The sequence below is a fragment of the Onychostruthus taczanowskii genome, unplaced genomic scaffold, assembly GCF_017590055.1.
Source record: "Onychostruthus taczanowskii isolate IOZ18803 unplaced genomic scaffold, ASM1759005v1 scaffold49, whole genome shotgun sequence".
NCBI lineage: Eukaryota > Metazoa > Chordata > Aves > Passeriformes > Passeridae > Onychostruthus > Onychostruthus taczanowskii.
The window spans coordinates 6,208,851-6,234,486 of record NW_024502458.1 but is presented as its reverse complement, the minus strand read 5'-3'; the positions used below and the strand labels follow the sequence as shown (position 1 = coordinate 6,234,486).

At 36.8% G+C, this 25,636-nt stretch overlaps 1 protein-coding gene across 8 annotated transcripts in view; it reads left to right on the top strand.

Moving 5' to 3' along the window:
- The window catches only part of IRAG1 (inositol 1,4,5-triphosphate receptor associated 1), a 93,827-nt gene that overhangs the window by 55,415 nt on the left and 12,776 nt on the right, over positions 1-25,636 (top strand). For 7 of the 8 annotated variants that reach the window (XM_041415231.1, XM_041415224.1, XM_041415229.1 and 4 more), the window contains 13 exons: positions 2,576-2,639; positions 5,545-5,727; positions 6,760-6,948; positions 11,874-11,974; positions 13,161-13,231; positions 14,551-14,724; positions 16,217-16,266; positions 16,699-16,740; positions 17,319-17,909; positions 19,811-19,889; positions 22,313-22,433; positions 23,283-23,313; positions 24,393-24,533. In XM_041415231.1, the coding sequence (XP_041271165.1) occupies positions 6,880-6,948; positions 11,874-11,974; positions 13,161-13,231; positions 14,551-14,724; positions 16,217-16,266; positions 16,699-16,740; positions 17,319-17,909; positions 19,811-19,889; positions 22,313-22,433; positions 23,283-23,313; positions 24,393-24,533 (1,470 nt within the window). In that variant the 5' untranslated portion in view covers positions 2,576-2,639; positions 5,545-5,727; positions 6,760-6,879. The remainder of the gene's footprint in view (positions 1-2,575; positions 2,640-5,544; positions 5,728-6,759; positions 6,949-11,873; positions 11,975-13,160; positions 13,232-14,550; positions 14,725-16,216; positions 16,267-16,698; positions 16,741-17,318; positions 17,910-19,810; positions 19,890-22,312; positions 22,434-23,282; positions 23,314-24,392; positions 24,534-25,636) is intronic. The other variant, XM_041415230.1, reaches the window with a different exon arrangement.

The window sequence follows — 25,636 nt, the reverse complement described above, 5'->3', positions numbered from 1 at the left end:
TAAATCTAAACAGTGACTGCTAACAAAACAGAAACTGTAAAAACATTGCTAAAACAAATGAAGCTGACATTTTACAGAATGAAAAGTGCTATTTTTGAACACAGTTATGATCTTTTAGCAAGTCTTAAATTTCCATTTAGCTATGTTAAAATATTGTCCGTGAGTGAAATAGATCCAATGGCTTTTTCTCTTGATGTATCAAGGAAAAGCTAAAGCTGGGACCAGAACAGATCCTCTGGGAGTTAAGTACAGAACTCCCAGAATAAGTTTCCACTAAACCCTTTTGGAATTAATTTTTAGATTTCCTTAAACTGTGATGTAAATTTTTGATCATAACCAAATGCCTTGTTGTAGGGGTTGGTCTTAATGGAACAGCATCACCTTTCACCCACAAACTTTTTGGTTTTCAGTCTCAACAGTGTCATAACTACCCGTTACTGGAGATATTCTCCCAGGATGCATGTCAGGCTGGGCATGCATCAAAACATTTTACTTTCTGCCTGACCTAACTTTTCCTTTCTCTCATTCAAGCAGATTATTGAAAACCATCCAGTTTTATGTGTTCCTGAACTATGAGGAAAACAGGAAGCAGAAAAGGAGATTCTTTCCTGTCATGCTGCTCTGTAAATCAAGTCCTACATGTGTAGCTCATAGTTCCAAGGAAGTCTGTAACCATTGAGTTTGAGGGGAGTTTTTTAGAAATTGTATTTTCCTTCAGCTTTCTCTAATTTCTTCCTTTAAAATATTTTTATGATAGAATTATTCACATTTAACCATTGTCTCTGAGGCTGCAACCTGAAAGTGTTCTGATTGTTAGGAGGTCTTATTGAAGTCACTCAGGAATCTCAATAGTCAGGAATTAATCTCTCAATAAGAACAGATTTTTTGGATTCACACAGTAATTGCATATACACTGCATGCCTCAGTGGAATTGTTCTGTATCCTAAAAACAGAAACACCACTTGTGTTCCAGGTTTTACCTTGAGCAGTTGTATGGATGTTAGTGTGGGTGGAACTCATTAAGGTTATCACAGAGGTGCCGTATTTTTGTCCTGGAACTATGACTCTGTGGTTTGGTAAATTGGCTGAAGCAGGATCTTAATATCTTGCAAACTTAATTTACCACGAAAAACCACTCTTTAGTCATAAAAATGAGATGCAATAGGAAACTACTGGTCAATTTTTTTCCTGTGTTGCAGACAATAAAGAAAATGTCTTCCAATTTCCATGTAGGACCTTTTGTCACAAAGGGCAAGAATGTACATGAGTCAGCTTCAGTTGTGGGATTCTTTTTCCTTTTCCCAGTGAATGTTCCTATTTTACAAAGATCTTGGAGTCCTAATGCAAAATTTCAAAGTGTTTCTATTAAGATATTCTTCTGCGTCTGTTTTAGGGGGTTTGTTTCTTTTGTTGTGATTTTGGGTTTTTAAAGTTTTAGGGGATAGTTAATATATGCCAACAAGCTGTGTACCTTAAGCTATATTAATGCTTTGTCTTTGAAAACACTTTTTTGGTACAAACAGAAGAAAAATACCCTGTTTTGCTCAGACTTTGAAGGAAGTTTTCTGGAGGGGTTTGTTTCTTTTGTTGTGATTTTGGGTTTTTAAAGTTTTAGGGGATAGTTAATATATGCCAACAAGCTGTGTACCTTAAGCTATATTAATGCTTTGTCTTTGAAAACACTTTTTTGGTACAAACAGAAGAAAAACCCCCTGTTGTTTTGTTCAGACTTTGAAGGAAGTTTTCTGAGTCTTAAGTACTTCAAAGCTGCAAAACCTAATTCAAAATGTATGTTAATTCTATGTATTTTTACAGCTATACAAAAAGGAGTGCAAAAAGGTACCTTTTTAGTTTGGTACCTTTTTACAACCACTGTACAGGACAACAAAGAAAAAAGTTGCAAAAAGTCTCTCCGAATTGTGCAGTTCCGCTGCTGCATTCACGAGCAAGCAGCTCCTGTTGTTGACAAATGAGGCTTGACCACAGGCAGCATGAGGCCAAGAAATATTAATAAAATGCTTTCTTAACTGGTTATTTCTGCTCTTTTTTGTGTTGGCTTGCTGACACATGACAGAGCATTTGGGGTCAGGTGCCCAGCTATCAGTGGGGATGGAGTAAAGCACCTTTCTGTGAGCCTTTACTGCCGCAGACTCAGCTGTGACTCAGCCAGGGCAAGTTAACTGATTATACTTAACTTTCTCTACTATGGTAAAATAAGTGCAGAGAGAACACAGTGAAAGCCAAGGGCCTCTAAATACTTTTCCCTTTTATGGAATAGAGCTCCCAGATCTCCATTTCCTGGAGATTGTACACTAAGCCTACAGTGGTAAAAGAAAGTTCTCTGCATTCACTGATCTGTATCTGACTACAAATTTGAGCTCAGGGTATAATTTTTTTCCTAACTATTTTAAGCAGTAAGTTTATAATAACAGACCAAAATGTTAAAAGCACTCCATCCTCTCTCTTATTTCTTTTTCTTATTTTTTTCCCTTTAGATTGTCTCCTCTTAGTGTGGGAATGAGCAGAATTTGGTGACTTGGAGAGGTAATTTGTTTGTGTTTAACTCATTTTGTAGGTGCACAAGGCTCGTGCGTACTGAAATTGTAGACCTTCACCCACATCCACTCTGCCTGTGATATGTGAGTTAATCTGTACAAGTATTTAATTTTAAAAGGTGATTTTGAAGCTTTTGTGCTTTTTGAAAGAATGGAGTTTTGGGGGAGATCATTTACTTTGATAAAACACTAGAATAATCTAATTACATCCTTTGATAAGATAGAGGCAGGCCAGACAGAGCTTGATCAATGGAGGAAAAAAAAAATTAAGAGGATCTTAAAATTATCTCAGTGCCTAGGATGCTAGGCACTAGTATGTGTTTGTGCACCTTAACTGTTTTTGAAGTGCAGGTGTATTTTTAATCTCTCTTTTCAGTGTCTTCAGGGCCAATAATTACAGGTGTTTCAGTTGGTCCTCACTGAATTGCACATATTGTTAACATCATTTCCTTCTTTGACTGAAACATGTTTATTCTTGTGGAAAGGAGACAAAGCTGGCAAAGCTAATGGTAGCATGATTCCAAATGCTGTTCAGCTGGCAGGTGAGCCAGGCTTACAAGCAGGCTAGTCAAGCTCTCCACACTCTAGCTCAGGCTTCAGTAAGGCTGTGAGCTGGTTTTGTAACTAGAGGTGTGAATTTCTGTAAGCTCCAAGGCTGCACTCTGCCCTAATGCTCTGCTGGAAAAGAAAAAATGTACCTTCCAGTGACATAAATTTTCCAAGGACATTTCTTTATGTTCTATCTACATTTCTGAGATGCAGATAAGCTCCTCTAATTCTTGTGGAGTGTTCTCACAAAGCCTCCTGTTTCTATGCATTTTGACTCCATGTGACACTTATTGGGGCTGTTTTCATTGCCCAGCTAAAGGGGCATAAGATAATTTCAGCAGTGATGGAAGAACATTTATTCACTAATGGTTCAGTTTTCATCTTTTCTAACCCTTTGCCTTTCCTACCAGTATGGAAGACAGTAACTGATCAGAAAATGGCAGAACTCATTGCAGGGCATGGTGTATCCACTTGCATTTACAATATATTATATTTGTGCTGGTAAGCTTCATAGTCTTTAAAAAATATGGACTACTGACTTTAAGAACACTGCACAGGTTAAAATTAAGCTTTCAGACTGAAAGTTAATAATTTTAGAGTTCTAAATCATATAGTTTATTAATTGAACTACATCCTTATACTGAAATACCAAAATGTAGTGCCCCTCACTTTGGCAGTGCAGTGGACTGCAGCAATGCAGTTAAGGTGTGCAGAGATGGTGTTTGATTCAAGAAGCCTAAGAATATGAATAATTATGTGTAAGCTTTCACTGCTCCAATATAGTTCTCAGCACTGGGATTTTCTGGAGTGGTACTAGGAAAAAATGGCAAGTCAGAAGAAGAAATTTTCCTACTGATCAGTACAGAGATTTGAAGCTTATTCCTATTTGCAAGATATCTCTGTAAGGAAATCAGAGTAGGGTTCTAATTGTGTCAGAGACAGCCTGAACTCAATCCACTCCAAATCTGGGGGTTGTTAAGGTGGCATAAATTCATCTTTCTACCCTCCTTTTTCCCTTGGCTGTACTTTCTGTGCTGCATCTCTAGGACAACACAGCTCAGGATTTGTCCCTTTCTATTCTTAGACAAGCCTGCTGATTTATTTTTTTTTCTTTTAAAGTTTTTTTTTTTTTTTTTTTGTTTTTTTTTTTTTTTTTTCTTTTTAGATCTGAACAATGAACTGAAACTTGATGTGCTTAATAGCTCTTTCTTGTTTCAAGATAAGTTGCAATACTTTTAAAATTTAGTATGTACTAAGAACTCAGCTAAGACTGGGAATAAACCACTTTGCAATAGTTTCTACAGTTCCGTGTAGGACTGCAAACATGCTTTGGCCATGACTTGAAACATTCCTGATTTTTCAGGCCCAGCATTGGGTTGAATGTATCAGAACCATTATAAATTCATAAGGCAAACACTAAGAGGGATTAGATAAATAGCCAGATTTTTTTCCTTTTTTTTTTTTCAATTTCGAATTTGGGTTCTTACAAACTCAGAAATTTTGTAAAATGTCAGGTTTTTGTTACAGAGATGAAAAGAAAGTCTGTTACTTTTTTTAGTTACCTTGTTTCCATCTCAGCTTCATGGGTTGCTCATTTTTGGTGACTGAGTTTGATACAAAAAAACTTAATTGTTGAAACACTCAGAAATTCAGTATCTGTCCAATCTGTGGATTTATTAAAATATACATAATCATAAATATCCCTTTTCCATCCTAATAGGGACTTTAATTGTTTTGCTTTAATAGCCATTTTAAAAGATTTTATTCTTAGAAAGTTTTTTCTACTTTTCTTTGAAGTCAGAGGTGGGTAAAATCATGATACAAACATGAACTACCACTTTTGTAAAGTTAGAAAATCACCTGTAACAGGTACAAAAATGTCCAGAAAAGCTTGAAACATGCTGTCCCTACAGCATGCACTGCTCTGAAAAATCCTTATACCCACTGTTCAAAAAGAGTCTGTATCTTGGTCTTCATAATGATGTCACATGTTCTGCATCTTTTTTAGAGCTGTTACTGAGGAACTGCAATGATATAATTATTTTTTCCTGAACACACCAATACTTGTGTAGGATCATTTTTACAATCTGTTCATTCTGCATTATCATGTGAGAGAGCCTTGTATTTCTCATGTAGTGAAAGAGAAAATTAAGTTTCCAACGTAATGTGAAATGAACATAATAAAAGCATGAGTCTTAGCTGCTTCTGTAGTCCTAAGTTTCCATGCATTCTGTAGGTTTTACAACACAGATTTTCTTCCGTGAGAGCTGAGGTGAGGCACTTGTCACTACTGAGACTGCATCAGTGTTTCTTGTAAATGGTTTTGCCTCTTTTTGCTTTTATTTTAAAGCAACAGATGCATTTTGACAAATGCAATTGGCAACATCAAAAAACCAACACGTTCCTCAATACATTTCTTTGCCCACCCCTGAAATGGCAGGGAAAACTGTAGCAGGTTCATTTCCAACGCAGTAATCAGCAGTTCCTAGTGGAGACACAGAGTGTGCAGCAGGTGGCCTCAGCTGCGTGTGTGTGACCTGCAGGCACCGCAGGGGAGCGCGGTGATGCATTCATGAGAGGACACTGATGAGCACTGCTCCCTGATTCCTGGGCAGGTGTCACAGTAAGTATTGCAACCCACCCACTGCCACTCTAAGGACTGATTTGTGCTTTGCGCTGCTGATCCTCGGACTTTGGTACAGGCTTTCATGCTGATGTTACCCTCGTGAATAATTGCCTCCCCTTGATACTAATTATGAGAATTTTCTCAGCTAATAGGTAGTGATTTTTTTTTCCTTCTTTGGGCATTTCTGCTGTTTTGCTTTGGAAGCGTCTTGCACCTTGTTGTCTTGTGCAGAAGTACACCAAGTCTTTTCACAATTCACCTTGCTCAAAGGAGAAGTGCCACCCTCTAGGGTTCAAGTTTTGGTCCTCTGAGATCATGCTGTGTAGCATTAAGGCTATTAGTCACTAAAAGGCATATTATGGAAGAGATGACTGAGAAGGGATCCTGGCAATGTCTCTCAGTATCTGAAGGCAGGTGTCCGAGGATGGATCCAGACTCTCCCTGATGGTATTGAGCAACAGGACAGAGGCAAGGGCAGAAATTGATGCTCAGGAAGTTCCAGGTGTACATGAGGAAAAACTTCTTCACTGTGCAGGTGATTGTGCACTGGAACAGATTGTCCAGAAAACCTGTGGAGTCTCCCTCACTGGAGATGTTCAAGAACTTTCTGGATACAATTCTGTTCCATGAGCTCTGGGATGACCCAGCTTGAGCAGGGAGGTTGGACCAGATGACCCCTGTGGTCCCTTCAAACCTGAACCATTCTGCTGTTCTGTGATATCCAGGGTATGATAGCAGGATGCTGTTTACTTCTTAGGGGATATTTAGAAAAGGCAGTTTGGTCACATCATAGTGACAAATGAAAATTGTAAAATGGAGGAAAGAGATGGAAATTGCAATAAGAACAGAAGGTTGTCTGTTTTGAATGCATTTGCTAAGTTATACTTGACCTTGAAAGCTTGAGTTAATAAAACACAAGATAGCATTTTTAATTTAAACCTTAATACTGTTTATTATTGTAAAGTGATCTCAGTTTTTGAGCGTAGAGTTTTAAATGGATTTGATTTGTATTTTTGGCATCTAACCCAGCCTGCAGATCACGAGGCCTCCCAGAGCTTATGCCTTCAGGCTAACTTGAAACAGATACTGCCAGCAGTGCATGATCCTCTTAGTCAACCTTGCAGCTCCACGTGCTTCACGCTGCCCACCATGCCAACCTTACCTGAAGACAAGGGACAAGCAAAAGAGGCCCAGCACAACAGCTCTCCTCCAGCCAAAGTAAGCTCTCTTACTTACAAAGGTGTTTTCTGACACTTGCTGGAAACTGAGGCTGAAACATGTTTGTGTTTATTTAGGGGTTTATAAAATCAAATCTATTTGTTGCTCTGTATTAGGGTGTTTTGCTTAATTGACGAAGCTATGGGTGGTCCTTCAATTGAAGTCCTTTGAGTTCCTCAAATATTTAATAGCCTAAGGGATGAGAACTTAAATTGCTCAAGCAGTTGTTTATCATTTTGAACTGGAGGCTTATAAATGGTTCAGAACAGACAGACATATATCAAAGCTGTCCAAAAATGTCCTTTCTGATGTTATTAAATAAAACTTTAAACTTTGAGAACAGAACTTAGGCTTGCACTTCAACAACTAGTGTTGTTTTTACAGATATAGAGGATGTTATGCAACTCTTGTGTGTGAAAGATGGAAATGGGCATTTTTGGTTTGCAGTCTTTCTCAGTGCTTTATTTGCCACAGCAGTAGATGAACATACACTGGAGCTATGCAGAGGCAGCTGGGTGTTCCACAGGCATTTCATCAGTTTGCTTCAAATTTGCATGGCATCTACATGTTTTTACATGTTTTCATTCCAGATAAACATAAAAAGTCAATAACAGATGGGTCTTCCCCATTTTCAGTAATCTATACCACAAACAAAAAGTATCTTCATACTTTAACAAACTGGGGTTGGATTTTTTGTCAGTTGTTGGCTTAGCTGAAGTAAAGAACCTTACTGTGATTAAGAAATCACAGGTTATTCAAATTGTTAGTTTTTATGCAAACTGTTGTAAAGAAAGAGTCTGGCACGTCCTCAGTTAAAGATGTGACACTGTCATTAGGTTTGGGGACACTACATTCCAGACTTTAGGTGAAAACATCCGCTACTTCAACATTGCTGGAAAATATTGCCAGCAGTGAGCTCTGCACTGATTTGTCCTGCCTTCCATCTAAACTGCACATGGTGCTGAGTGTTAATTTCCTGCCTTAAGACAAACATCCCACTTGGATACAAGTTCATCAAGACTACCATCTGATAACATCTATTAGCTGAAGATGATTTTATTGGAATTTTTTAACTCACCTATGTGAGAAGTGTTTTTGTACAAAAGATTTGCTGTATAAACCATACCCAGAGATGAAAAATATGAAAATCTAGCAGACATCAGTGATTCTAATCCTGAATGTGCTTGTCAAGTGGGAGAAATGAAAATTTCCAACCTCCTAATATAAAAGCATTAAATTTTTATTACATTTTCCAGGCCTTTTAGACGTAGGTCTTAAATGAACTGTGGTAATGTGATAGTTCATGAATCAGTTCACTGTGCAAAATGCTTCATTTTAGATAAGTGATTATTTTTAGGCCCAAAAACACAGTGGAGTGATTTTTACCAACACACGGCTCATAAGCCTATTTAAGGTTTGCCACTAACCAGTGTTGTGAAAACTTGATCTTGTTCATAGCTGTTGTCACTCTTGGCTCTTGATGCAAGTCAAGCTCTACAGCATGACTGTAAGTCACTCTAAGTAAAACAGCTTATTGTGAGATAAGGACTTGCAAGCAAGGATAGGGCATCAGAAGGAGCTAAAAGCTGGTGATTTTGTTTTCTGCCACTCAACATAATTTTCCAAGTCTGGAATTTCATCTCGTCTAGAGTGCTGTCTAGTGTCTAACAACTTCCTTGTTCTGTTTCAGGAGGTTTTCCCCCACTTTTTTTCTGCATGCCCAAATGCACACAGATTGCAAAACAGTTCTGACAAAAAGAAAATTAACCTTGTATCACATGTAGCTTTCTGCATGCTTCAAGTATGATCATGCTTTTACATTATGGGAAGACTTGAGTTCTGTGTTTCAAAATCATTTTGAGAAAACAAATGTGAGTTTTCATTTCAGTATTTCTTACAGCAGCCTGGGTTTTTCTGAAGTTCAGTCCAGACTTTTAATTAATATCTAAGAATATGGCCAGGTGGCAGAGGGTTTTGTTTCCTGATTTTTTGTTGTTCTGGGTTTTTTTCCCCAGTGCTTGAAAGAATTTAGGTGTTATACAGTGAAGCTCTGTCACCTGTCTGCCTGCCATGGTAGGTCTTTCAGCAGAGTATCATTGTATTCCTTTTCCCCTCACCATCCCGTTAATGTAAAAATCATCCAAATTTGTCTGGATTATAGGCTTTTCAAAAGCACATTCTCTGTATGCTTAGTGAGGGCCTGGTAGGACTTAACAGCCAGAATGTCTGGAGGTTCTACTTCCATCCCTGATCCTCGTGGCTGTTCTGTAATGGACCAAACTGCCTGTGCCACCCTCTCAGCCCTGCACATGCCTCCCTGCAAGTCTGGATGGCTCCTGGTCACCCTTATGGAGCAGTTCCCACCTGAGCCACCTGAGAGGTGGAGTCAATTTTACCCTAATTTTTGTGGAGGGGAGGGCTTGGGACAAAAAGGAAGCAAAGACTTGAGTAGCAGGGAACCACTGGTAGTAGGAGATGAGGCAACTGTTGGGAATAGCTGAGGAGCAGATGAGTCTGGAAGCTCCCAAGAGAGCAGAGTTAAAGGCACACAAATAAGAAGGTGATGGAAATCTTCTGTGACATCTCTGTGCAGTTGTACAACACTGCACTGTTGTGAGGCAGCTCAAGCTTCCTGTTAAAGCTTCTCTTCCAAGGCCTGTGTAGAGCAGCCTGAGCACTCCTCAGTGTATAACAATTCCTTTTGATTGGAGCCAGCTGGCCCTGCAAAGAGCTTCCTGCTCTGGCTCTTCTTGCCCCTCTCCTGGACAGTGCAGGGGGCCATGAGGTTTCACTTGTGTAGATGCTGAACTCCTGTAGCTGCTGACCAGGATTAACGTTTTCTACCTGACCTGAACTAGCCTTGACTGCAAACTCATTTTTTTCTGGGCTTGTCTTTTTTTTTTTTTTTTTTTTTTCTTCTTTTTAATGAGCTGCTTTTAGAGTCCTAAAATGGGCTTGAGTGACTTCAAGGCTGATGTTACATCATTCAGAAGTTTTTGCTTTCTGGCAGTCATTAGATTAGTATAAACACTGTACATGTGTATTCAGCTGATTTGCCCTCCAAGCAGCGGAGTCACCTGAGTTTTGGCATTGACAAAAATATATTGTCACTTTTTAACATTTTCAAGGATATTACTAAAAAATGCTTTCAAGCTATTGTCATAAAGTGTCACTTGTGCATTTGAATCACATATGCTTTGGGATTTTAACATTTTCAGAATTGCAAGGATATTTTTCCTAAATTTAAATCTTCACAGTGTTTTCTTGGCAGGTTCCCCATCCTGCTCTCCTGTGACTGACATAGTGAACTTGCCAAGGAAGTTCATATGAGAATTAAGAGTATGGAAGTGTGAAGCTGCTTGAAAAAAAAAAATTAGTAAAAAAATTATGATATTTACAGTAGAATCAAGAATCCTAACTCAGATGTCCAAATCAAGCCATATTTCATTGCCTTTGAGAGGTAGAAGGGTTATGCCATATCTTTTAGTATTATGCCATTTCCCAAGTATTCTACAGTCCTTTTACTTGATCAGAAAATGTGTTATTTCACCAAGAATAAAATGCAGCACTGGGAGACATGTTGCAAGGAGTTCTATGGTAAATGTCAGACATTAGCAGTCAAGTAAGAGCCAGCTTCTTAATGGAATAGACTAGAATGGCTTAGGATGGAAGGGATCTTTAAGGTCATCCAGCTCCAACTGCCCTGTTATGGACAGGGACACCTTCCACCAGACCAGCTAGCTCAGAGCCCCACCTAACCTGGCCTGGAACACTTCCAGAGTCTAAACCTGACTTGCTAAACTGTGACTTATTACATGTTTCATTCTGTTAATGCCCGAATTAGTGCTATTGCAACAGATTTTTCTTACCTGCCTTACAAATTTCTTGTGAAAGCTTTGGGATGTAGTTTCAAGAAAATTGAAAACTGCAAATAACAAACTAAAACAAAACTCTTATATATATCAGTGCCTAGCAGAAGCAATTAGGATTTGAGAATTTACAAGTTATTCTTTAAATTTTACAAGGCACTTGACAGCAGTCCACTGCTACTGCTGGGAAGCTTTCCCTTCAGCTGTTTTCTGGTTTTAATCTGAACACAGTGCTTGGGGTAGAAGTAATCATTTTCTCACCACATATAAGACATCCACATTAATTCATGCCAACCTGATGCATCTCCACTTGTGATATGTCACAGGAAATGGATTCCTTTTCTTCAGCTGAATGGTATAATTATGCAGGTGTGACTTTAATTCTTGAGGCAAGCTCTCATTTTTAAGCAGGCAAGCACATATTCATATTCAGTAGCAGCTTGGCAGTTTCTTTTAGCACTTAAAAATTATGTTTTATTAAATATTTAAATTATCTATTTCTTCAACATGTTTCCAAGTAATTTGAGGGAAAACCATGTGGAGCTCTTAGCAAGATAAAATTATTTTCTGAGATTTTGAGTGTCAATACTGTGTTTATTCCAGCTTTCATTATACATTACTATCATTTGGAGGGTTTGTGTGCTTAATTTAGCCCTATTATACAGATCTGCTTTTCACTCTTGCATTCAGCTCATAAACTCACTGAACTCTTGGACACGTACTTCACTCGAGGAATGGTTTGCTGTGTGTAAAACCAGACTGCCTTTTTAAAGCTTTCTCATTAGCTCCATGCTTATTGAATTTAGCTTGCATGCATTAAAAGTTTTTAAAGAAAACAGATATTCCACATCTCCATTGTGTCTTTTGAGTAATTAAAGTATAGACCTCTACTTCACATTTCTTTTGTCAAACTACAGTTAATTATATCTTATTTCAATTACTTTTTCTTTTTTAGGTAAATTGAGAAATACACATTGTTTTCCACACACACAGTCAATGTTCAGTGGTTTGAATTTCTGTTTAACTACATTTTTATATTTGTCACCCACCATTCAGGAAACAACTGTTGAAGGGACAACATGCAGCACACCTTCTATTGTTCTTCCAGAGAATGCTGTCACGCCAGATGTAGAAATTGATAAAAATCTGGTTAACAGGTACTGTATAATACATTACCAATCCATCCATAAATGTCAGGGGCTGTGTTTCTGAAACATTGCTCTGAAATGTATGGTGTATGAAAGTATTAATGCTGCATCTCTGTGATTTGGTCATATTGCCTTTGCATTTTGAGGGTGGTGTTTGGGATGGGAGGTTGAGGAACAGAAATATAATTGAGAGTAAAAGAGTAGAGTTACACAGAATATTGAGCCTGGCAATCCCACTCACTGAGCTGGGCAATGTAAATATCTAGTTTGAGCACTGTAATGCAATGGGGTTTGAAACAGTTTTGGGCCTGTTCACATAGATGGGACAAGAATACCACCTTGAGGTTAAGTATAAGTGGAAGTAAGTAATTGACTAGAAACAGTTATCCTGTTTGAAGCTGAAAAATTCAATTCTGTTTTCAGTTGAATTAGGGTTATTTTATTTATTCTGATAAAGCATACTTCCTGGCCTGGGCTTTTTAATTTTAATCACCTGCCACTAAACTTAAAATATGGGGAAAAAACATATCAGAAAATATATTTTGTAAATCTATAATTTGTTTGTATTTTTAAAAGTGTGCTTCTCCAAACCTCAAGATTAGAGTCAGAATTTATATGCAGCCATTCAAAAGCAGAATTATTTTCAGGATCAGTATTTACATTTCTGCTGTTGTTTGAGACTTACCTGGTTTGCAGTTTAGAAGGATCCTATGGGAGTGTAAATGTGTGAGCCTAAGGAATTATTTTAGCTATAAAATTTATTTTTAAGAAGTACTAAAAATTCAGAAAGACTAAGTTTTTGGGGTTTTTTGTTGGTGGTTGGTTTTTTGGGGGTTTTTTTGGTGGGTTTGGTTGGTTGATTTTGGTTTTGTGGGTTTTTTTGCTATATGCCATTCTTAATGATATTTAAGTCATGGTAATAATCCAAAGAAATGTAGGGTTTTTTTCTGAGAAGTCAGGTTCACAGTGAATGAGATTAATAGAAAGTTCGTCAGATCAATTTCTCCAATTTTCCTTCCTTCTGCAATCTCCTCCATTTTCCAGTTGTTTGCAGGTGAGAGGAACTGCAAGAAATGCTTTTTGTCTTCATTTTTAAATCAAAGGGCTTTCTTTTTAATATTAATTTTAATAGGTAATTAGGACCTCTTTTTGGTGCCATACTCCCATAATTTTTTTTTTTCACTTTTCTCTCTAGGCCTCGGAGTCCTCATAGGAGACATTCTAACCGTGCCACCAGGAATTCAACAAGTTCACTGACTTCTGTTGGTAAGAAGTGATTATTCCTTCCAGCTAGGATGTATTCTCAGAAAATGTGACATGCAAGGGAAACCTATATAGAGAGTCTGACTATTGACCACAATTTTTTTCTCTGTGCACACTGTGTAATGCATGCACAGGGAATGCTGCTGGAATGTTGGATTGTGACCATGAATTTGTAAGTGGACTGCATGCAGACCAATTAGAGTTACTTTCAGAAAGTTGTTAATTGGTGCATTAGCTTAACATCTTCGAAGGTTCAACGTATACATGCTTTATTTATTGTAGAATACAAAATACTGGTTTTGCTGCACTTGAGCTTCTCTTTTGTTGGCACATGGAAAGTGTCATGGGAAGTCTGTCTCTCAAACTTCCAACACACAAATCTGAGTTTAAACCAAAACAGATATTTCACTGAAAATAGATTGCTTTAGAATATTCAGTCTGTAAGTATGGTTTTTGACATCCTTGAAATGGAACTAAATTTAAGGAAATTACAGACAAAGGACTTCTCCCTCCCCCTCAAAAAAATCAATCAAAAACCAATAGTGAAACAATTCCACACCCACAAACAAAAAACCCTTGAGTTTTTGCTGCTTGCTTACGTCCTTAGCTTTTCTGAAAACTGATGATTCTGTAATGGCTCTTGTCAATTTTTAAAATATTTTCCTTATATTACCTGATGACTTTCCTCCCCCACATCCAAGCTGTTCTTTAGATGCTCATAAAAGCCATTTATACTGACTCACACAGAAAGGGCCTTTCTGACAACTGCCTGCCTTCTTTGCTGCATCAAAGGCTGGAGAATTGTAAAAATTGGTGCTCAAATTTTAGTGTTTTCAACCAATTTAAATGCCACAGATTAATGGAGTGTTAAATGAATTGTTAAAACTATTGTGCATAAATCTTTGCTGGGTCAGTTTGTGGGTTCTTAGCCTTGAAAAACTGAACATGAAAATGCCATGAAGCTCAGTCTACAACAGAAATGCCATTACTGTTAGTTGAGGTGGATTTAATGCGACTTTTATTTAGAAATGAGAAAAACTGCATTGGAGACACAGCTGGGAAAGCCAGTTTCACATATTCAGAGAATTTTTAATCACAGTGAATTAATCTTAGTGGGTTACCTGTGGTTTTGAGGACTTGCTCTAAGCTGGAGATTGTAACAACATAAGAAATAAGCAGACATTATATTTTTGTTACATGCAAGCTCAAAGCTAAATTTATAGCTGTAAATTTACAGTCTGGTTTTGAACTTGTTGCTCTCACATGCCACAATATAACTGGAAATGGAAGGTCCAGCTCTAATTCTGACATTTTCTGCACAGACAATAGTGGTCATGTGATTGATCTGGTGAATGATCCACTACCAGATGTCAAAATATCAGAAGAAGACAAAAAGAAGAACCTTGAATTGTTAGAAGAAGCAAAGAAAGTGAGTGAGAGGTTCCTAACACGCAGAGGCAGAAAGTCAAGAAGCAGCCTCTCAGAGTCACCCACAGGTAGGAGCAGATCCTGAAAAACAGATTTTATAGTCTCCTTTAAACATCTCTAAAGGCAAACGTCTCCTGTAATCTGTACATTGCTGCTGTTGCCATACACTTGGTTCATTTGAAGGTCAGAATTCCTCATGTCCTCCACAAGGTTCCACATAAAACAGAAATGACCCATCCATGTACCCACATGTGTCAGGGTACAATGGTGTAAAGTTATACTGCAAACAGTGTAACAAGAGAGCATGAAGTATTTCTATTTTAAAGTGAAAAATGCTCACAAATTGTTGTTTAAGTTAAATTCTAGTGGCTAGAATTCATTCTGCTGAAAAAACATTCCCTCCAGACACAATGACACTTCCTCTTACTCTGAACGTGGCCATAAACTAAGCTAAATGGACCAGATACTCCTTTAAACACAGCAGAATACAATGTTCTGTTCTAGAATGTCAATTGAAATGATTTTTCCTTTTATATGAAGTGTTTGAAAACTGGAACATAATACCATTTTACCATGAAATAGGACTTTCATTTTGCTTTGAAATGCCAGTTCAAACAAAGTTCTGTCTTGCAATTAGCCTGGCACTCTCTGGAGGGGAAAAAAAACCCTCTGCAACTATACATCACCTCTTCTTTTTCCTAAATTCCTCATGAATCTTCTCTTGTGCTGTGTCTCCTCAGTGCTTACAGTACCAGAGGAAATGAGGAGAACACGGAGTTCCTGTATCAATAGAGATTTATCCATTTTTGATAAGTATAAAATGTGACACTCTAAACTCCAAATTGCCAAGTACAACCTGGCAATTAAAATGACTTGTCAGGTTCTGGACAAACACATGACTGTCTATGATATTGATGTTTTAATCTCATCTGAATTCTAAAAATACAGAAGGTACAAGACTAGAAAGTAAAATCACCTTTTCATTTTGTTTTTGTCTGTGTTCTAATGAAGCAGTTTCCCCTACTCTTAGTCTAAAAGTTTCACCCATAGCATCTTGGAGCAACTCTCTCACTCTTCCACTTCCATCAGGTAAAATGATCATGAATCATTAAGGGAGAAAAAGATCTCTAAGATCATCAAATCCAATCATTTGCAGGCTCAAATTTTAACTTATAAAAGCTCACCAAACAAGTATTTGTTTAGTGTTTCTTGAGAGGAGTAAATTTAAGCATCTAGTCCTGAATATGATAAGTTCCTTAATGCATACAAAATGTATTTTTTGCATATAGGTGTTTTTATAATACTTTTATTTCTGTGGTGTTGCAAGCTCACATGTTCTATTTTTTTAATTTTATGAATAACAGAGTTTTGAGAAGATTTAATGATCTTTTACTTGCTATGTGGTTTTTTTTTCCTTTTCTAATAGTATTTTATGACATTTGAATTCTTGTCCTTCATGTATTATGGGAAACTGTGCACATAGGTGTTTGTTAATGCTATAGTAGTAAAAGTTTTGAGTAAAATATCAGGATATGCCCTAATTATGTGTGTATCTTTCAGGGTTGGATGCATGCACAACCACTAGTATTGAGTCAGTATCTCCAGGGCAGGTAAGGGCTGAATAGTCTGTGCAATAACCTGATTATTACAGTGCTATAGTATAATATGCTGCCCTTTTAGTCCCTGACGAAAATTGTGTATTTTGAATACCATTTTATAGACCAAAATTGGATTACTTGTGTTTTCTCTGTATAGCAAGGGACAAATAAATATTTAGCCTGAAGACAGAAATCTATGAAGTAACAGGACCTGTAATATCATGAAGATATGTTAAGTGTAGAAAATAGAAGAAGATGCAATATAACCCTCATCTATGAAAAAGCTAATCCCTAAAGTTACTTCACAAATAAATACAACAAACAATGTAAAAATTATGAGATTCAAAGTTCAGCCATTAATATCTATATCTAGTGTTTGTAGCATAGGTGTGAAACAGAACCTTGTAAGCAGGTTTTTTTTTTTTTTTTTTTTTTTTTTGCTAGAATAACAGAATTGTGAAAGAGGATGACAAGCAAACTGCAGAGGTAAGTATTTCACATTGAGAGCTGAACAAAGTCTGCTGGTTTGTCTTAGCACACATATGACTTGCTGATGGGACTAAAAATGCTGAAAGATTGTTCACTGGGTGAAAAGAAAATTACATTGCTCTAAGAAATTATGAAGCCCCTGCAAAAGTAGTAGAGGACAGTGAGCTTACCACTTGATCTTTCCATCCTATCATGCACCCTGCCCCAGCTCAATTAAAATCAATACACTAAATAACTTCATAAGTAAAGTAAAAATATCTACTATAGCCATTTTGGTGTATGTCAGTGGTTTAGACTTTCCATGACATTAGCATGCTGAGGAGCTTGGCTTTAGGAGGATTGATGTGATGGGTTCTGGAATGGGAGAGGTTAACTCATAAGTTCAGAGAGGAGATTCTAAATTCAGTGTTCTTTAAGTGCCTTTTAAAATTTATTTCTATTGTCAACATCACATATTCAAAAGCAAATGTCACTGAAAAGGAAATGGCTTTTTACAATGAAAATCTGTCCTTGGGCAGGAGAAAAGAGGAATCTGGACTTGAGTCTCTGTTTCATGTGTGTCCCTGTATTTTCAGAATGCTGCAAAAGGATTAATTGATCGAAGGCAGAATGATCAAAGAAAGATTTCTCAGGGAAGGCTGGTTCCTCGTTCTGCTGGCTTTGAAAACTCCAAAGAGAAGCTCTCAGACCAAAAGGAAAACTTTGATCCACGTAAACATATGGATACTTTACCTAAACTCTCCCCTTCAGCTGGTGATGGTGGCAGAATGTCTCTTAATACTTGCATGAATGTTTGTGAAAATGAACTTGGAAAATCATTCCTCAAGAAAGGGAAAGAAAATGATGTTCCTTTAAGAACCCATCTACCAGGACCAGGAATAGGAAATATGGACTCAAAGCTAAAAATTCCTGTTCCAGAAATGAGAGACCATAAAATTCCATGTAAACCAGAATTTAAACTGTGTGGACTGCGTCCTCCTTTATTACGGGCTGTGTCCTGGGATAGCTTGGAGCCTGGACAGAAAGAGAAAACCCCTTTAAAATTATCATCTGAGGAAGATAAAAGCTTTCTTGGTAATAAATCCAGCAATCAGTTAAAAGCATTCAAAGACCTTCAAATCCAAGTTCAGCCAGTTCGAATGCAGAAGCTGACGAAGCTCAGAGAGGTAAGTCCTGTCATCAGCTGTATCCTGTTATAAAAAGTCATTTTCATACCCTGCTAAACTTTCAACATGTTTAGTATTATTTTTATCACTGCAAGAAACATACAGTGAGACAATGGGAAACAGTTTCAGCATAATCAGTACAGGATTGTATAATGTTTTTTCTTTGCAACTTTACTAAACTGTAACTTGTAAGTAAATTCCATGGAATTACTCTATTTCTTAGCTCTCTTCAGGTATGCATCAAGTGCACTGTGCTACTTCAAGGTGTACATGTGCATGTGCTCTTGCATGTTTACATTTGCAAGATCTCAGAGGACAGGAAAAGGGTTTGTAATGATTAGATGGTTATTGAACCTTCTCAGAAAAGGTCTCAAAATGTTCAGAGCTATAGAACTGGGCATTTCTGACAGCAAGGGCATGTAGAGCATGCCCAAACTTACAATTCCTAATTATAATCTGCTGCAAATTTGTCAGCTTCTAAATGAATAGACTTGGGCTGCAATATCTATTAACTAATCTGTTGTTAAATAATTGTCTAAGTTACTAATAAATTTAAGAATTAAACCCTAAGAAAAAAAGCAGAAATTTCATTAAATGTTAAACCACCAAAAGAAAGCAGTGAACATCTCTATTGCTAATAATGACTTTTGAAAGAAAAAAAAGAAGCAGCAGGTACTTCCTTGAACAGCCTAATAAGGATATTTTCTTAACCCCCAATAGTTAATATTTTAAGATGAATATAAGGCTGACAGGTGATAACCTCAAATTCTGCACCTTGGTTAATTCATTCCCATTGTATTGTTTGGGAACGGCAGCTTCATTATTCATCTTTTCCTGTTGATATAACACACACATTCTTAATGTATATGTACTGGAAGTTTTGATTATAGGGACCTTTGGGCCATATAATTACAGGAGAAATTCTTCCCTGTGAGGTTTGTGAGGCACTGGCACAGACTGCCCAGAGAAGCTGTGGCTGCCCCATCCCTGGCAGTGTCCAAGGCCAGGTTGGATGGGACTTGGAGCAACCTGGGATAGTGAAAGGTGTCTCTGCCCATGGTTTGTGTTGGATGGGGCTTGGAGCAACCTGGGATAGTGAAAAGTGTCTCTGCCCATGGTTTGTAACCAGATGATCTTTAGGGTCCCTTTCAACCCAAGCCATTCTATAATTCTTTAATTCTATCATTTTGAATGACCTGGAAGTTGTTAAGCACAAATAAGAGAACAAAAAAAATTTTGCACCATGATCTATAATTCCATTTAGGCAAGATTTGAGCTCTGTCTTTGGTAGGAATTGTTTACTTATAAACAAAAACAGGTGTTTGTGAATGTAAACATGTGAGAATATGAAAGAAAATTATAAAAGGAGAAATAAGGCAACAAGGTTTAATCCTTGAGAGTGCATTTTTTCCTACCTGTAAGGAGCAGAGGTAGAACACAGTAACAATGAATCATCCCAAACTCTGGTCTTAGCAAAGTCAAAGTGGCAAAGTCTCATATGTAGGATTTTCTGAATTTCTTCTGTTATCTGGGGTACTTAGTTATTACTGTGGCTATATCCAAAACTGCTTTTTTCATTGTCAGTTACTAAAGCTCTTGCTTACCAAAGCTCTACATATCTACTTGAATAAGGAGCACATTTCACAAATCTTTATTTGCATGGCCAGTAGTTTTTCTAAATAATGCCTATTCTATTATTACATAGAATAATATGTAATATTCTAGAGTGTGTGTGAATTTGAGTATCCACGTTGTATAGCATCTGACTGTAATGTAATGCAAATATCTCTATTATATTTATTAACTAAAGCAAATATTTTATTTACTGTCCATGTGGCAGGGATATTTAAATTGAAATTTATTGTTCAGCTACTTAGAAATATTATTGTTTCTATTCACAGGAGCATATTTTGATGAGAAATCAAAATTTAGTTGGACTTAAGCTTCCTGAACTTAGTGAAGCAGTGGAACAAGAAAAAGGTGCAGTATCATAGAAACTGGAAGGAATGTTTGCTATATACTGATTTTTATAACTGACTATCATGTGGGGGTGAGGAGAAAAAGTCTTAAAATCTTCATTTGCAATAATAGTTGAAGCAGTCATGGAAGACAGTAATAAATTATAAATAAGAGACACCAATAATGGAAAGTACCTCAATTTCTTGATGATTTGAACCAAGAAGATACTGTAGGTATTATTATAACCAAGTGAAAAGATGCACACGTGGAATGGAGTCTGGCTTGTACCTAATATTGTAGGACTGAAGTTTCAGTAACTTTCTGTAAAAACATTTCAGCAGTGATGGATTAAATGGATATAACTTCTGCAAAATATTATCACAAGGGTGAATTTGATCCCTGGGAGTATAAATAAGAGATGGGAGAGATGGGATGCTTTATTCTCTTTTTTTATTATTATTTTAGTATATGTGTGGCAAGTACTGAAATGGCATTTTCACTTCTGGTCCACATTTCCATGTCAATGTGAATCAGAAAAAGTAAGGCCAGAAAAGAGTCATAAATATGTTTGAAGGATTGGAAAAATATGCCTTACAGTAAGTGGGATTTTTTAACCTCAATTTCTTTGATTTTTAAGGAAAAATAAAGGAAAAGGCTTTTTTAAGGAAAGGGCTTAAAGCTCTACATAAATGAGGAAAAAGAAATCTGGCACCTAATATTTTCTCCAATCTAGCACAAGCAAAAAAGATTTGATGCCTCTAGCTGCATCTGAAAAGATTCAGAATAAGGAGCAAAGATATGAACCTGAGGATAATTCAACATGTGGAAGAACTAAATAGCAATAGTGTTTAGCTAAAATATTTAAATCAACTATATAAATTTAAAATATTTAAACCAAAGCTATACATTTGTTTGGAAGTAGTTAATTCAGAACTTGTTCAGTGTGACATTAACTGAAATGAAATGGAGCTGGCTTAAACTGATTATCCAAAATTTAGTCCTAAGACAATTTCAATTCTTTTTTAGTACTGTACATTTTGCTAATTCATACATTTTCACTGGGACTAGTTCATGAGCCTTAAAATTCCTGTGTCACTGAGAGATGGTTGAGATACTACATTTCATGTTATGTCTGGAAATGGAGTCATTTTCAGTGTGAATGAATAAAGATGAAAAAGGCTTCTTGTCCTCTATATTAAAGTGATTATATCTTTGGAATCTTAGATCTGATAATATTATTCCTGTTACTCTGTTAATGTAGAATTTCCCAGAAATTATTTAGCTGGCTCTGTTTGAAGGTACAAAATAGTTGCCATTTTACCAGCCTGCTACGTAATTTTGGCAGGTTTGGAAGTCTTGAGGAAAACATTGTAAATAAGATAAGTATTATTTTATCCAGCTTCTCAACATGAATCTCATGAGTATCACAAGGTTTTTCTAGTCCAGTAAGTTATCTAAATGGTAGCCAGAACTTTAAGGGTCAACTCCTTGTCCTCAGTGGGGAAAACAAGCAAGGGGTCAAATTCTTAGTTAATTTGTTAGGGAGACCTACTTCCTTACATTGTCAGAGAAGCCACCTTTTCAACTGGAGTGGTAACTTTGCTTAAACAATAGGAAATAGATAGTTGATTATTGCTGTTATGAATCCAATGCACTGTCTCCATCATGGTTTTTATCAATGACAAGTTACTGTCACCATCTGAGTAAACACAACTTTGCATCTACACTAGATAAGTGGAATGCATTCATTCTGGAGACACTGGTGTCAGGCTGGATTTTATGGGGATACATGTGACTGTTCTTATGTAAATACTGGAATTTTTTAATATAAAGCAAATTGACAGAACCAATATGTAGCTGGATAGGATCTCCCATTCTGTTCCATCTTTCATGTTAATACTCTCCAGATTTACACACTAATTACATTGCAAGTCGAAAAATCCTTCTGTTAAACTTAGGAATGGGAGAACTGTTTAAAGATTCCTTCCCAAGTCTGAGATTCAGACTGGGGAATCTACCTTTCCTACAGGAGAGTCCTTCATGAAATTCTGGTAAGACAGAAGGAGGTAAGGGAACTAATATATGTGAAATTAAATAAAATGAAAGTACAGAAACTAAGTAACGTGAACTATAAAAAAAATATTAGCCATGTTTTGGTCCTTATGAAAGTGACAGAATCGTAGAATGTAAGTATAACCTTTATATCCTCTTTCAATGAACATACAGTGCAAACATATATGCAAATTACATGATGTAATTTATAACAACAAATGGTGTACAAAATCTGTATATAGTCCATTACACTGCACTTCATCTTGGCAGGTGGCATTTAAAGCCTTAGAAAATGACAGTATTCTATTACAAAATCTCAGCTAAAATAGTCCAGAAAAGAATGTTTGACTTTTCAAGTAACATAATTTTTTAAAATCTGGAAATGTTTTTAGGCCCTTCACCTCTCCCTTCCCCCACTGAAGAGGAAGAGACAAAGAACAGCTCTGACGTCATGCCCAGCATTCCTGATGTATTGCTGCGAAAACTGCGAGTGCACAAATCGCTTCCAGGAAGGTAAAAGCTCATTAGGAGTGGAAACACATCATCCAGGAGAAGGCACACTAATGGTCTCCAGCCAGCTTCCCTTCCCTCCATTCATAGGGAGATCAATTGTTGCATTTTAAAATGTGTAACACAGATTTGCTGAAAAATTTTGGGGAATGCATCAGCTTCCAGTACCTGGCCAAATTTTAAAATTAATTTTAGAGTTCTCCATAAGAAGTCTTAAACCTTAATTGCGTGCTACAAGTAGGTTTTTGTACAGATTTTTCCACTCCTGGTTTCCAGGAGTCCTGCTGCAGATAAGAACTCATATTGAAAATATTATTTCTCACCCCCATGAAAATAATCAGGCCAGATGACGCTTTCCAATGGTAGAATTTGGGCATGTAAAAGTTCTGCAGTTTTTCTGCAGGTGACAATTTTTTAGGGAAACTGAGTTTATTTTGCAAACGTAGTTGAAGGACTCACTTGTGAATTCACTGATTTGGACTTTTCAAGACGTTAAAACAATTCCAAACTTAGCCAAAAAATGATTCCTCCATTCAGACACATGGTTATGTATCAAAACCACCAGAGCCTTCACTTATCTGAACTGTCAATAAGGATTCTCTGTGCAGGTGAAATAAATATTTAACATTTATGGTGAAGGAATTATTATATACATTATTTTATATAAATGAATGCGTGAGGTGAAGAACTTCTGAGAAACCATTGCTTGATTGTAATCAATACTGAAAAGAATTGGGAAACTCTAGAAACTCAAACATATATTTTGTTGTTCTTTTCAGTTAAGTATTAGAATACCTTTGTTTTTTGAGAAAAAACTCATTAAAATGTGATTTTTTAAACTTTTATTTCTAGCTCCCCACCACTCACTGAAAAAGAAGTTGAGGTAAGTATGTTATTATTTTAGACATGTTCCAATTTTACATGATTACTTTAAGTGTGGCAATTAGAATGAGGTAATGTGGTGATTTTTTTCCCCCAAAATATATTTCTCATTCAAAAAACCCCAAACCATATTGAACTCCATCAAAATAACAATTTTGTGAAATACAAGCAATAGAAATTGTAAAACAACAGAGTAGGAACAAGCAAAACATTTGTTTGTGTTTTTCATAATAAAATACGAATTCACTTTGGAAATCGTTTTAATATTCTAAAGTTGTAAAAAAATTTAGATTAAATAAGACCAGAAACTCAGCAATTTAAATTGCATTTTTATTAGCTAAAATGAGCTTTGGGACATTTTTTAATAATATCCTGCTGTTAGTTTACATAATTTTTGCTTTCTCAGTTCAAGCCAATAATTTTGTTTGCAGGTCTCTCTTTAGCTTGTAGCATTTGTTTCTTGTATTTTTTTAATCACATACCAGTCAAGGAAAAGATCTTTTTTTACAACACTGCAGTCTACTGGAACTGTTGGTGCCTTGTGCTTGGCAAAGAATTAATCCTAAGAAATTAGTAAACTCTGGTAAAGAAAGAAACAATCTTTAAAAGCAGGGTGTAAGAGAATAAAAATGTTAGTACTTAATCTTTTGCTGGCTTCAGGGATAGGTGTTTATCCCTTAGGTAAAACAATGCTCATGGTGAGCTCATCCCTGGACTTCCTCTGCACAGACTATCTGTTCAAAAACCTTGGGGACCCTTGGAGGAAGTCCAGCTAGAAAACAGATCCATTGTGATTCTGGTGCTTCTGGTAGGCTGCTTCCTTCATTTTGTCTCTGCCCTACAGAGCTCCCAGAAAAACATCCAGGAAAAGAGGCAGCAATGCATTTATTATTCCTATTTCAGTGGAAATAAATAGAAGTGATTTTTCGAAGAAAACAAATTTAAAAATACTTCCAATTTTCTGTTTCAAAACTTATTTAAGCAGCAAAGTTAGTTCAACATATACCTTGTTCATAAACTGTTATTGAAAATTATATTACTGTGAGACTTATTGGAAAATGCCTTTTTTAATCCAAACAGAATGTATTCGTACAACTCTCCTTGGCCTTTAGAAATGATAGTTATACATTGGAATCTAGAATTCAGCAGGCAGAGAGAGAAAGAAATCTTACTGAAGAGAATGCTGAGAAGGAACTGGAAAACTTTAAAGCAGCCATTACGGTAAGAAAACAGTGGGAATTCTTTTCCTGAACTGTAGTGTACATGAAAGTGCACACACATTGCAAATGTGTTTGACTTGTAAATTCAGCCCCAAAACTTCATTTTCTGCTGCTCAAACTCCTTGCCATGAGCTGCCTACTACTCTGAGAGAGGGCATATTCTGCCAGAGTGGGCCAGCATTGGTGGAAATGCCTAGAGGTGCATCCCTGGGTCTAGCAGATTTCAGGAATATATACTAGGAATTTGCTGTTCAGTAGCTGTGACATAGCTAAGAGCATTCAGAGCTGCAGTTGGAGCACTGATCCATGCTCTCCTGGGCAAGACCTTCTTTAGCAGTGAATTTTAAGTGTCCAAATATGAAAGATACCAAAATGATTTGAAATCTGAATCCTGAGATCTGTAACTTGAAACTAGAAAGGCCTCTTACAGCATGCCTTCCAGTATCTGCAGTTATGAAAGGAAACAGCAAGGAATACTTCAGGAATAGGTACAATCTCAGGCTCAGGTTAGAGCATGAGTACACTTAGATTCCACCTGTCCCTGGTGTTCCTTTACAGCAGTAGTTTTGAGTCCTTCCTGCCAGCTTTCTCTAGGTTTTCTATCTGGAAAAACAAAAAATTGCTAAGATGTGTCAACTAAAGTGCTGTGCATGTCTTTGTGCATAAAGGGAGAGATGGTTACACACCAGGCTGGTAAATGAAATAGCCTTAGACCCAGCATACACTATTGCAAGGAGGTGCTGCCATTCTCATGAGAATAGTGAGGAGATCATATGATTCTCCCATTTACTTTATCAAGAACAACAGGTAAGAAAATATACAATTAAAGAAAGATTGTGATCTTCACATCTTTTCATCTGGAATTCCAAATCTCCATTTTCAATTATTGTTTCTGTAAAAAAAAAGTTGAGCATATTTTGCTGCTCTTCACTCTATTCCATGTGTAAAGAGCAAGCAGAAACAGCCTATTAAATCTCAGGGTTTTCAGACTGAATAAGTGTGTTAGATTTGCCATGTATTTCTGTAAAGAATACCTAATTAGGCACCAAGGTTCATGTTGCCAGCACCTCTTTTGAGATGAAAACATTTCCAGAGATTTGAAAT